Genomic DNA, 14,327 nt, shown 5'->3' on the forward strand with positions numbered 1-14,327 from the left:
GAAGTTATTTCAAAAGTTCAGACAAGAGGTAACAGACTCTAATGAGGGTGATGACTGTGTGAGTGGAGCCAAGGAGATGGATATGAGATAGAGTAAAGAATTCGAATTTACATGACTTGGTAACTGACTAGATAGAGTGAACAGGGGAAAGAGAAGAGTTTAGGATGATTCTATGCTTACAAAACCAGAAGCCTGTGGGTGCCCTTGACAAAAATAAACAGGTTAAGGGGCAGCTAGGTGGCACAGTGGATAGAGCACTGGCCCTGGATTCAGGAGGACCTGAGTTCAAATCCAGCCTCAGACACTTGACACTAGCTGTGTGACCCTGGGCAAGTCACTTAACCCCAATTGCCTCACCAAAAATAAATAAATGAATGAATGAGTGAATAAATAAATAAATAGAAAGGTTAGAAGGAAGTGTAATTGTGTTTAATGAGAAACATAAATAGTTCTGTCTTGGACATTTTGAGTCTGAGATGTCTATACATATCCAAATAGGTGTCCCACAGCTCCATTCTCCTTGAACCTTCAATGTTTTATCATTTGTCCCTTGAAATATGGCTGTTCTCTTTCACAGATGTTCTATATGCCAAGCGATGCGGTGTGTACTGCCCTGTGCTTGGGGCCAGATGCTCAATAATTATGTGACAGTGGTGTTTTTAACCCTGAGAATCCCCTTTTAAGTTCTGAAATTCTTTAACATCCCCCTCTGTCCTTTTTATCACCTTCAAACATCACTTCATACTAATAGTTCTAGTCCTTTGATAGTTTGTCACAACATTCTTGGGAGGTGACAGGAATATCATCAGTCAAAGGGGATACAGACAGGTTCAATAGTGTTCTGCAATGAGTAAGCAGCAAGCCTGGGAACTGTTCTTAGCTGGCTTTTGGGGGGGAGGGAGGGGGGAGGCTTGTTTGTTCTGTACTTAACTGTTCATTGCTCTTGGTGAGCTGTGTACAGAAGCAGAGTCTGAATTTGGTCCTCAGTGGTTTAAGATTGATAACTGAAATATGACAGTCAATTATTTAAAACTCAACTGGTGTGATGATAGCCTTGTAACAAGCTCACATCTCTATTGTTTTTACAACTACTTTTTCTCCTTTAATACTGAAGTCAGTCTGCTTGATCTATGATATTATGGGGGGGCGCACACGAGCACTGCTGTAAAGGATCTGGAACTTAAACCCTTTCTGAGCCAAGGCAGCTTCCCAGGGACACCAGCTCCTTTCAGAACTACTCCAGAGGGCCTTGCTCTTGAGTCAAGTCTCTCTATCTACTTATTTCTACCCCTCACTACTCACTACACCCCATTTGAGGCAGAGTCCTCCCCACCCTGACCTTTCTGGCTCTTAGAGTGCTTGGTGAGCAGTCCCGATCTGCTCCTCCTTCATCTGCTACCATTGTAGATGAACACCTTGCTTGGGCACCTGAGGCTCTTCTTCCTTCCCTTCTTACCCTTGCTGTACCATGCTCTAAACCACTGGAGTTGGTTTCCTGGTATTTATTCACAAGGAAAAATAGTATATAAAAATGCATAGGCAATATGTCATATGTGCATATAAAAGGAACTCTCCAGACTAGGCTAATTAACATTTAATTGAAGGTCCATTGACTTGGCCTGGCCCTCATTATCTTCCAGTCCTGGTCTAGTCTAAGAATAATAGGACCTTTCACATCCAACATCTCTGTACTGATTTAGGCTGAATCACTAGGGTGCTCATTCATCCATTCTACAATTCTAGGCTCACTTGCAACCAGCCAGTATTCTATGACAGGCATTTGCTGGGGAGAGGGGAGCTTGAGGGAGGATCCCTATCTTATCACTTGCCAAAATGGGGTAAAAAGAACTATCAAAATATCATTAAAAATGTCCCATATCTGGCTGGGGGCAGTTAGGTGGCACAGTGGATAGAGCACCGGCCCTGGAGTCAGGAGTACCTGAATTCAAAACCAGCCTCAGACACTTAACACTTACTAGCTGTGTGACCCTGGCCAAGTCACTTAATCCCAATTGCCTCACTAAAAAAAAAAAAAAGTCCTGTATCAAAAAACCAAAATAATTCAACAATACCCCCCCAACTCCTGCCCTAGCAGTTCCCCTCAAAGTTCACAGAAGAAAATCCTTTTCTTCACAGCAATTTTTCCTCTATTCCTTTATCGAATCAGCAGCTTTTAGATTAAACATCTTAATGTTTTTCTTTGTCTGTAGTACTGGATTATAGACCATCTTGTTTAGATTGTAGCATACATAACTTTGGGGCTGGTGGCAAAACAAGCACAAATGTTTTTGTTACCTTTATGTTCTCTCTCTTTTTTTTTAGGGCAATGAGGGTTAAGTGACTTGCCCAGGGCCACACAACTAGCAAGTGTCAAGTTAGAGGCTGGATTTGAACTCAGGTCCTCCTGAATCCAGGGCCGATTCTCTATCTGCTGCACCACCTAGCTGCCCCACCCTTATGTTCTCTTAAACAGATTAAGAGGAAATAGGTTGAAATTCCATCAACAATGATGATACAGATAATCCAAAACAGAAGTGGATACAAGACAACCTCTACATTTGCTGCTGGACAGTTGGGGGAAAAATCCGTGCCAGAAATGCTGTTTTCAAAGGAGAGAATTGGGGATAATGAAGAGGAACCCTAAATATGGAAGAGAGGACAAAAAGGAGACTACTACAGGTGGTCTATATTTTCCTCAGGAAAATAAGAGGCAAGATCTTTGGCTGAAGTAGGGAGAAGTTACTGGTATGAAGAGAGAGGAAAAGGCTTGGAATCATTGTTCTGGAGCATGACATAGAAAAATCAGGGAAGAACAAAATGACTGTCATGCAAAATCAAGAGCCCAATTGAGACTAGATAACAAATTAGTATTCAACTCTGTTGGCATAGTTACATGACTTTCTCCAGTGTCCAGTAGCACATGAATAGAAGTGGGAAAAGATCAAAATGGGAAAAAACATATTTGGGGCTTAGAAAGCCATGACTGGCATTTAAAAACTGCTGGTGATCCAAAAGGCAATTAATAAGTAAAATATGCTATACGCTGTCATTACATTTGTTACAAGAAGTGGTGTGAAAGATTTTATGAAGTCTACATATCACTGGGAAAAGAGGTAGATCAAATATTGAGTATAGACAGAGTAAGGAATGACATAAGAAGAGAGCCTAGTTAACATCCCTGGAAACACTAAAAGAACCAGAGACCTTCTTTCTTCTCCACATTGGGTGAATCCCTTATGGAAAGGTATATACAAAAATAACAGTATGAAACTGGATTGGTTATCAAATGTTATTTTCTAAAGCAGGTGAAATGGATTTATTGGGCAGCAAGTGAATGAGTGGTTTCCTAATAAAGATTCTAAAACCACACAAAGGCAAACTACAGTTGTGAGGAGAGACTTCAACTATCCTGACATCTGCTGCAAGTCATAGTCTGCTAAAAGCAGAACTAGGATTGATTCTTGTCTTGCCTTGCTGACAGTTTCATCTCAAAGATAAGATAGAAGTAACAAGGGAAACTGCTGCTCTGACTCAAAAAGAACTGTGGGTGTAGGAATGGCATGAAACTTAAGAGAAAGTGACTTCATCTAAATTGTAATAATAGAAAGGAATAAAAACATCGAGCATACTCTGGCAGGTACCTACCAAGATGTTAGAAAAACTGATTTCAGAAAATCCAAAGAAAAGTTACGTATGACCCGGTGATTATAGTATTGAGAGTACATGGATCTTGGGAAATAGGTGATTATTTTTACAAGGAAACTGGCTATTCAATCATGACCAGAGGGAAGGCAAAGCATCTAAACAAGGGTTCTTAAGCTGGGTTCTGGATACTTGTTTTTAAAAATAGTATGATAAGGGGCAGCTAGGTGGCGCAGTGGATAGAGCACCAGCCCTGGAGTCAGGAGGACCTGAGTTCAAATCCAGCCTCAGACACAACACTTACTAGCTGTGTGACCCCCGGGCAAGTCACTTAACCCCAAGCGCCTCACCAAAAAATAAAAAAAATATTATGATAACCATATTTCATAATAACTGGCTTCATTTGTAACCTTACACATTTTAAAAACATCATTCTGAGAATAGGTTCAGTCTCCAACAAACTGCCAAAGGGGTCCATGAAAAAAAAAGTTAAGTACTTCTGATCTAAAGAATCCGCTGTAAATGGCAAAGGAAAGCCCAAAAGCTCAGATTTTATAAGGAAATGCACACACACAAAATGAAAAGGCACTTATAAGGCAATTTAAGGTTTTCAAGAGTATTTTTATAGGATAAGTATTATTATCCCCAATTAAAGATGAGGAAAGTGATTCTCAGAAAGGTTAAATCACTTGTTTAATGTCACACAGTCAGTGCCCGGTATGGAATTCAAAGGCAGATCTCTCCCAACTTCTATCTAGCATTATACCATTATATCGCACTGCCTCCTGGGAGGAGGCCTAACAAATGATAAGGATAGATGCAGTAGTGTCATATGAAACTACAAACTTAGTCTGATTCTGTCTTTTCTAACAAGATGAGGGGTGTGAAAGACTGGAGAAAGTCTTGACACTGTGCTGGTATGATATAGAGTGAAGTATAATAGGTAAAGAGTAATTTCCTAGTAGTTCAAAACAAAAAACAAACCCAATCTCACAGGACCATAGTATTTAAAGCTAGAAGAGATCTTAGAAAACATCCAGACCAACCCTCTGATGAATTTAAGTCTTTTTCATGGTCCCATGGTCCCTTTCTTCTAGGAACTCAGTCTAGAACAGGCGAAATAAGCCTAGAGAAAATCAGTTGATTACAATTAGAAAGTAGCATAAAATTGTTTATGTGTGTGTGTGTATACACATACAGAGAGAGAGAAAGAGAGAGAGGGAGAGCATGCTTTGCAGTTATAAAGTATTTTCACATATATTACTTATTATGCTCACAACCCCCCATGAATAAGTAGAGGCTCAAAACCACTAGTGACTTGTTCAAGGTCACACACTGGTAAAGGGGAGATGAGGTGCCTGTCTTTATGGCATTCGGCACACTGTCTTTTCCTTTCACTACACTGTGCCCACAAACAAAAGGAGAGAAATGGTCCATGCAGGGTGGGGTGGTACACACTTAGGATCCCTACTGCTAGGAAAGCCGGGAGGGGATCTGAGGTACCTGAACTTCAGTTTCGCCCATAGGTAAACCTCCAGGGAGTCAGGGAAGGGAGGGTACCAGGCTGCCTAAGAGGAGTTAACTGGCCCAGTCTAGAAACAGAGAAGGTCAAAACTTCCATGGTGATCACTGTGAGTAACCACTGTACTTCAAGCCCAGGCACAAAAGGGAGACCAGTCTCAAAAAAAAGAAAGGGGAAAAAAGCACATTGGGTGAAAATTTCATTGGTGTTTCTTCTGTCATTTAACAATATCTTCCTTTTCCACCTCAAATTCAGTAACTATGCTTTACCTAAAATGATATGAATCTTCTTTGTTCTTGTAATATACGGCTGGCACAGTGAGGCACAGTACACAGAGTGGAAACAACACGTAAGCTGGAGCTAAAGGAGCTCATTTCAAACTCTGCTCTGCACTCCCTCCTGTGTGAACATCAGCATGTCATTCTGAAGTTCTTGCCCTCTTGATGCTTAAGCACCACGTCAGCTACGAGCACTGTGAAGCTCGGTCTGCCCGCGGATACAAAAGGGAAGGTGTGCTGAGGGAGACTGACCTGTCCCTGTAGTCTTACAGCAACAAAGAGCGCCACCTCCTTCCCAATGAGACAGAAGAAGGCAGAGATTCCCATGAACTTGTTTACACATGCCAACCATGAAGTTATCATTTGGTAAGAATCACTCTAAGACTCCAATGAGCTGATGCACTGAAAGAGGATTTGTTCTCTTAGTCTTATTCCTTCAGCTAGAAAAACAGCCTAGTACAATGAAGACAGGATCTGGAGTCCAGCATGGACATTGGTTTCAATTGTTTTGTTTACTGACTGTAAGACTCTGGACAAGTCACAACCTCTCTGGGCCTCAGTTTTTCCATCTGTAAAATGCAGAGGTTAAGCTAGATGATTTACTGCCTTCTAGTTCTAGATCTCACAGTATAAGAACCTTTTTTAAAAACTCATTTAATTCCTCCATAGCTTTCCTGTGCTCTTAGTTACAAAGGAATGTTGTGAGATTTAATTTTTAGAAGATTAACGCACAGGGCGGCTAGATGGCACAATGGATAAAGCACCCGCCCTGGATTCAGGAGTACCTGAGTTCAAATTCGGCCTCAGACACTTGACACTAGCTGTGTGACCCTGGGTAAGTCACTTAACCCCCATTGCCTGCAAAAGAAGAAGAAGAAGAAGACGAAGAAGAAAAGGCATGTGTATTTTCATCTTTTATGGAGTTTTAGTAGTATATACACTTAATCTAAGACATGGAAATCATGACTAATATACAATGATTAGTGATAGCAGGGTATGTGTTAAAAGCAAATGGGGGCAGCTAGGTGGTGCAGTGGATTCAGGGGCCCTGGATTCAGAAGGACCTGAGTTCAAATCCGGCCTCAGACACTTGACACTAGCTGTGTGACCCTGGGCAAGTCACTTAACCTTCATCCCCCCCCCCCCCAAAAAAAAAGCAAATTCATGCTTTCTTACTTCTGGAAAGAGAAACAGGAAAGGGATGAAGGAACACAGAAAGGTAGGAGAGAAGGGAGGGGCAAAAACTGCAACAAAGAAAAATTTCCCAAACTCATGTGGGCTGCTCATCACTTTAGTATTAGAGGAAGTAATAAATGTTGATTCTGGTTATCTGGAATATCCCCTCAAATATAAAAGGGTTGGGCAAATTTTCAACAATTTAAGAGGAAATCAAACCTATTGTGATTTTGAAAAGTTACCATCCATAACACCTGAGTACTCAAAACAATTTCATAATTGATATTTTGAGAGGGAGATTTCACTTGATTCAAGATTTTCTCATGGACTGTCTTACACTTCACAGGATACCAGTTTTCCATAGAACAGTTTTAGAAACGTTACTGGGGGGGGGGGGCAGCTAGGTGGCGCAGTGGATAGAGCACCAGCCCTGGAGTCAGGAGTACCTGAGTTCAAATCCGGCCTCAGATACTTAACACTTACTAGCTGTGTGACCCTGGGCAAGTCACTTAACCCCAATTGCCTCACTAAAAAAAAAAAAAGAAAGAAACGAAATGTCACTAGGGCACTGTAACATCACTGACATGTAGACTTTATGAAGTTCTTTGCAGAAACTCTTCCCACTGATGGCAGACTATGCATCTAGTTTTCCCACAAATTCCACCCTCCACAGGAGATCTAACCAAAGTTCAGGAACCCTTCCATCAAGGCTTATTGTTAGTTCATGCTAAATCCTAATTGCAAGGTTTCTTTCTCCCTAGCAGAGAGCTGGGAAATTTACTGCTGGCATTAAGGGATGGAATATGAGGTGGCTTTTCCTGCAACATCTAGGTCCCCATTAATTGGGAAGAGGCAATGCATGCCAATGTTCACTTTGCCATCTGAGAAGAACCAGTGAACAAGCTTCCCGGGTTTAGTCTCATCAATGAAGTCACATACTGGAGCACTATCACACTTCTGTTAAAGCTGAAAGGGATATTAGGACATCAAAAAGAAAAAAAAAGGTATTAATTTACATTAGGAAATATTTTCAAATGAAATAGTAACAAATTTTCTACCAGTTGGCAAACGGATGTTTGTTGTCTTTCAATCATTTTTTAGATGCATCTCTATCTTGTGACCCTCCTTGGGGGTTTTCAGCAGATACTGAGGATTTGCTATTTCCTTCTATATCTTATTTTACAGATGAGGAGACTAAGGCAAACAGAGTTGAGAGACTTGCCCAGGATCACAGCTAGTAAGTGTCTAAGGTCAGATCTGAACTCAGGAAGATGTTTTCCTGACTTCAGGCCCTGCACTCGATGCACTGTGCCACCTAGCTGCCTGAGGAATGACATATGGAGAGTCTAATCACTACATTAATATCCCTGAAACATCCATGCTGGGTAAATCCTTTATGGAAAGATATACCCCAAAATAATACAGTATGAAACTGCCACCTAGCTGCCCTAAACTGTTGTTTGAAGCTTTTAAAGGTGATAATACTTTTAAACCCATCAAAACTCTTTTAACATGTATACTAAAACACTCTGTAATGATAAAGTTTGTATTTTTTTAAATAAGCAAATAGCATCTACTATGGTTACAATGCTTAATTCAATGCTACAGATTTTGCTTTTAGAAAAGTTGTTGCATACTCTGGTGACATTAAAAAAAATTTTGAAACCTCAATCTGAAAAGTGTGGCAGCTGTCACTTTATGTGAGGTTCTGTTACTGAATTATTTTTACCATTCTTATCTAGGAACCAAATTCAACAGCAAGCTACTGACAGATTAAGAGTTTAACTCTAGAAAATGAAAATATTTATCCACAGTTAACTAACCTAACCTCCAGCATTTCTCTGCCATGAGCATTTGCAATACACCTGCAATGAGAGTCTCAAAGGTCTAAATCAAGATGGGAACCTAGCAGTTGTTGACCCAACCCCTCAGTTGACAGACAAGGAAAATGGAACCCAATCAAGATCTCCAAGATCACCCAGGTAACAAAACTGGCAAATCTGACATGTGAGTCAGGGTCCCAGACTCCAAGTCTAACACTCTTTCCACTGTATCACATATTGATTCCATAGAGCTTTGATTTTTGTTGTTTTCCTGACCTCAACACTCACAGAAATTTAAAGACAAATCTATCTCACAGGGGTTGTTTCATTCACAAACTCTATTTGGAAGAGTTTTTTTCCTGAAATCATAGGTGGTACAAATAAAAAGATTTCAATTCTTAAGCTCATTAACAGTGCATTAAAAAAAAGGTTAATATTATAAATTATGTTGGTATTTTGATACCTTGGTAACTAAAAGTTTTAACATTCTGTGAGCAAGTCAAATTCTCAAAACTTTAAGTAACTATATAATCATTCCCTCAAAGGCAGAACAAAAAATGCTATGCTCAATAGTATCTCTTTAAACTGCAATCATCAATTAAATGTTATAATCTTAACTATATAAAGCCTCATATTTATAGGAGAAACCAGAAGGAAGGTTCTAACACTTGCATTCCAAACTTCTTATTATCTTACCCTGACAATTAAGGCTTTATCAGTGAAAATTAAATGTTAAGGGTCAAGGCAGAGAAGTCCCTAACAAGTAAGTATAACCTTGGTTTTTTGTTTTTCTCAGCACCACCTTAACTAGTGTGTGAAATACATTTATACATAATGAAATTCACTCCATGCACAAATGCAAAAAACTGAAAGGAACACATTCATTGGTTATGCCCCTGATTAAGAAAATTGATTTTAGATCAAAATTTGAAAGCTCAAATAACTACAATTTTATTTTCCACATAGAAAACCAATGTTACCATCAATATTACATAACTTCATCCCTCCATTGATTTGTAAGTGAAACCGAAATACTCACAAAATACTGTAGCAATCTTGAGGCATTTAGTAATGATCAAGAGAGGAGTTTTGCTTTGCTTAAAAAAAAAACAACAGTAACACTACAGGTCTCCCTCTGGTCCCATTTGTGTGTTGTGTTGCTATGCTGATGTAATAGCAGTACACCAGAGCAGTATTGTTAAGAGTTGAAAAACAATAATGTCAAGTTCAAAACAAATTTGCAGAAAAATTATTTGTGCTAAATTCAAGTTTCTCAAAAAATAAAAACCTCTCAAAAACAATTTTAAAGCACTGTGAAAATACTTTTGTGCTTTATTTACAGAATTTATTTGTGATTATAATTAATAGATATTTAAGTTTATATGACTCTTTTAAATGTTTCATATGAAACTGAAGGCAGCAGTGGGGTAGGAAAAAAAAAAAAGAGTACACTTGATAAAGAATCACAAGACCCAAGTTTAAGTCCCAAATCTGCCACCAGTGGCCATCTCAGGTACGTCATTAAAATGTTTTGAGTCTCATTTTCTTGATCTGTAAAATGGACGTAAAAATAATTATAAGATTTACCTTACAGGACTGTTATGAAGTTTAAATGAGAATGTATGGCAAGCACTTTACAATTTATAAAGCACTAAAAAGCTATGATTGCTGCTCTTCTCCAGGTCATCCCCCCACCCTTCCATTCTACCTGCTGGTCCTTCCATTTCCTTAGGATAGGGAGCTCTCAATAAGGGAATCCCTTCCACCAATGCAGAGCACGTATGGGCACTAAGGTGAAGGGAGCTACCTCTACACCAGAGCCAAAATGTGTCAGAAGCAAGCCTTGAACCAAGGTATTCCTGACTCCAAGACACAGTTGTCTTATACATGCTGAACAAATTTTGTTGTTTTCAGTCGTTTCAGTTGTGTCTGTCTCTTTATGACCCCATTTGGAATTTCCTTGGTAAAGATACTAGAGTGGTTTGCCATTTCCTTCTCTGGCTCATTTGACAGTTGAGGAAACTAAGGCAGGGTTAAATGATTTGCCCACAGTCACATAGTTCCATAAGGTACTGAGGCCAGATTTGAACTCAGGAAGATAAGTCTTCCTGACACCAGGCCTGGCACTCTATCCATTGTGCCATCTACATATCCCAGGGTGGGCAAACCATGGAAGGCCCTGCCTACCATGGGGATGTGAATGTGGCTCAAAAGACTTCTAAGGGAGCCTATGGGGGTCTGGGAGTGACCAATTAAACCTCCCCAGGGGCCAGCTTGTGGGTAACTAGATCTTGCTCTCGAGGTCTCCTAAGCCTAGACCAAGTGGGGGCCCCAATTCACTGAGAGAAGGCAGCAGCCGCCTTGATTTTTTAAAAGATGCATGTCCTTTTGCTAATTTCATTGTTTGCTATTATTTTGTAAAGTGCATTAATGTATGTATGTTCTACCTCAATGAGGGGGCACATAGACAGGCAAGAAGTGCAAGGCATGAAAAAGTCGTAGACTGGTTACCTGTTTATGAAAGCAAAACACAAAAACCCCTCCAAACCCACTGACGGCATTAACGAGACCGGAGTTCCTTTGAAATATCCCTGGTTTACATATTACAAAATGGAGGTATTGCTATCTTACAGATTGCACAACGGGGACAAATTTGAAAATGACTTCTTGGGTCAAATTTGAAAAGCAGAAAAACCCTATCCAAGACCATATATGGCTTCAAAAGCACTCAACTGGGACAGAATACAACATTTTAAATTGTAAGTGAAAAGCCAACTTTGTATGTAGTGTTCCCTAGCAGGTGTACTTTCAGTTACAACCATTTGCATTACAATATCTATCATTTTATGGGGGAGGGTGTCTATAAATATGACAGGTCAATGACTAAGAACTAAACTAAAATCGTAAAATACCCCAAAAGGGATCACAGACCAAGGGAAGAAATAGTCAGTTTCCTGAAGCAGATGTCACAGCATTATTAAATGAAGTCTTAAAGCCTTAATATTTTGAATACTTAGTTTCTATCATAAATTAGTGAAGAGTCTTGGGTTTGTGATTTTCTCTTTCCATTAAGAAATAAAAGCTGGTGAACACAAGAAAAAGATGAACGGAAAAAAAAATAAAATCAAGGATTGAGAGCTAGAAGGTACCCTCTCAATTTGGAAATAAGGAAAGGGAGGCCCACAGAAGGATGACTTGGCCAAGGTCACAAAGGCAAGGCACAGTAGAGGCAGTATTCAAAGCCAGCTCCTCGATATCAGATTCACTGCTTTTTCCACCCCAGCAATCTGGAGAGAGGATTTAGGCATCTATGCTCAAGCACACAGAAGCTTCTGTTCAAACAGGATTTAGTCTTTCCTTGGTCTTGTTTTGTGGGCTCTCAAGTTTCTGAAGACCCGAAAAGGGAACCCTAAGGATCTGTCATTTGAGCATTTTGGAGAGGAGAGCAGTGGGGCCTTGCATATAAGTTGCATTGAGAAAGAGTAAAGGGAGCATTTTTTTTAGCTGACATTTTTATTAGAAAGTATTCTCGAGGGTGAAGGTTAAAAGGCTAGAAACTTAATGGACAGAATATGAATGAATGAGACTGCAGTCTGCAAATTGCGTTTTGCTCTCTGGTTTCATGCTCATTGTTTTTCCACCTCAATCTCATTTTAATATGCTAAGTATTATCATTTTCTAAGTCATCCGTGAGAAAAGCAAAAGAAGAGGGGGAAAAAAAGAAAAAGAATATAAGCTTGCTTGCTTTGCCGTTTTAACCAAATGTGCGAGGTTGGTTTCGTTTTCCTGCCCAGCGGAAGGAACCCGGGATCTAAGAAGCAAGGTTCATTCCGATGCCAGGTTGGGTTTACTAGGATGACCTTGGGTAAGTCAGTCATTCGGGTCCCGGGGCATCTATTTCCTCCCCCCTTCTCATCTGTAGAATGAGGAGCTGATGCTCTCGCAGGTCCCGTCCAGCTCTGCCCCTGAGCCCCTAGTGCCTTTATCCCTGGGGTTCTCGGCCTCGGGGGGCCCTCCTGGGAAGAAGGCACAGTCCCAAGGACCACAATCAGTTACAGGGAGCTCGGGGTGCCTTTTTTCAAGGCCGAGATCCCCGGGTTCGGGAGCCCCGCATGGAGCGGGGTCTCCGGGCAGGGCGGACTTGGGACGGGCCGGGACCCCAGGGGTCACCCACGCCGGGCCCTGCATGGGCGAAGCGGAGGCCCGAGGCCGCGGAGGCAGCGAGGGAGGCGGGATTCGAACCCAGGGCCCCCCGCCTCCAGGCCTGGGGCTGGTCCGAGAGGCACCACTCGCTCAGGGAACCAACTGTCAAAGTTTGGAGGAGTCCACCCCCTTCCCCCGGCTTCCCTCGACTGCACGTGGGTGTCACCGGCGGCGGAGCGCCCTCCCCCTCCCCACCCTGCCCCCACCCGGCGTCTTCCTCCTCCTCCTCCTCCTCCTCCTCCTCCTCCGCCCGCCCGCACTAGGCCGCACAGCCCCGGCCTCGCCCGGCTCCGCGGCCGCGTCCTTCCCCGGCCCCCGCCGCGCTCACCAGATCTGGAACTTTAGCAGCGGCCCCGTGGCGTACTGCATCTTGAGCCGCTTGCCCGGCACGCCGCCCGTGTCGGCCGAGGCCTCGCCCCGCAGCGCCGCCGCCGCCATGAGCAGGAGCAGCAAGAACCTCATCGTCTTCGTGCCGCAGCGGCCGCCGCTCAGCCCGACACTGAGCAAGGTAGGACAGGGCAGGGCCAGGACAGGCCGCGAGCAGCTGCGCGAGCCGAGCCGAGACGAGCCGAGCCGAGACGAGCCGAGCCGAGCCGAACGGGAGCGCGAGGCGAGCCAGAGCCGGCGTAGGCGCAGGCGCACGGAAGAACGCCTCCTCGCCACCGGCCCTCCCGCGGCATGCGCACGCGCTCCTCGCCCTAGGCTGAGAAGGAGCGCTGCGCGCAGCCGCGCGACTAAGGGCAGCTAGGCAAGTGCAGAGTCCTGGGTTCGCCTTTCTTGATCCAGAGTCATCTATGTGGAGGGCTGGAAGGAAATTTTAGAGACCTTCTGGTGCTCTGTGGACTTGGGGTAGGAAAGCTGAGTTCAAATTCTGCTTCAGACACTACCCGTGTGACCTCCAGAGTCAAATCACCTTAGTTTTTTGTCTCGATTTCCTTATCTGTAAAATGGGAATTTCTATACCCTGTCATTGTAGCATTGTGTATCATTGTTATAGTTAAGGTCTTTTTGACCTTAATGACCTTAATGCCTCTTTATGTTCTTGTTATGAATGGTGACTAATGTGGGTAAGAGAACCTAGGCCTTGACTTGTTTCCCAGATCTTAAGTTATCCATTAACTGGGGTCTGAATCTCTTTTAGAGCTCATGTCTGAATTAGAGCTTGGGTATTAGGTTTTTCTGTTAACCCCTTTTTTGCCTCCTACATCATTAAGCACTTAATAAATGCTTCCTGACAATCTCAAACTGCCTCCTTTCATAGATGAGAAAAATGAACACCAGACAAATGAAGTGACTTACCTAGGGTCACACAGTTTACAATAAATGGCAAAGGCAGAATCTCAATTCAGATATTCTACACTCCAAGTCATTTTAGAAATGAGCAAAATGAAACCCAGAGAGGTTTAGACCTATCCAAGGTGAAACAGATGATAGCTAACATTTATATGGCATCTTAAGGAATGTCAAGTACTTTACATATATTATCCAACTTGATTTCATTCTCATAACAACCCTGTGATGATATTATAATAATAGTATGTAATTGACCTCACTTTGCCAATGAGGAAATTTAAGGTTAAGTGACTTGCCCAGGGTCACACAGCCATTAAATGTCTGAGGAAAGATTCAAACACTGGGCTTACTTATTCAACCTATTATATTCAAGATGGATATCCAGAACTT

At 42.1% G+C, this 14,327-nt stretch overlaps 1 protein-coding gene across 1 annotated transcript in view; it reads right to left on the reverse strand.

Annotated features, from left to right (window-relative positions):
• The window catches only part of SELENOT (selenoprotein T), a 29,888-nt gene extending 16,639 nt beyond the window's left edge, over positions 1–13,249 (reverse strand). The window contains exon 1 of the mRNA XM_043996840.1: positions 12,973–13,249. Coding sequence (XP_043852775.1) covers positions 12,973–13,106 — 134 coding nt within the window. The 5' untranslated portion in view covers positions 13,107–13,249. The remainder of the gene's footprint in view (positions 1–12,972) is intronic.
• Between the last annotated feature and the right edge of the window lie 1,078 nt (positions 13,250–14,327).

The sequence above is a fragment of the Dromiciops gliroides genome, chromosome 3 (genome assembly GCF_019393635.1).
Source record: "Dromiciops gliroides isolate mDroGli1 chromosome 3, mDroGli1.pri, whole genome shotgun sequence".
In the NCBI taxonomy this organism is placed as follows: domain Eukaryota; kingdom Metazoa; phylum Chordata; class Mammalia; order Microbiotheria; family Microbiotheriidae; genus Dromiciops; species Dromiciops gliroides.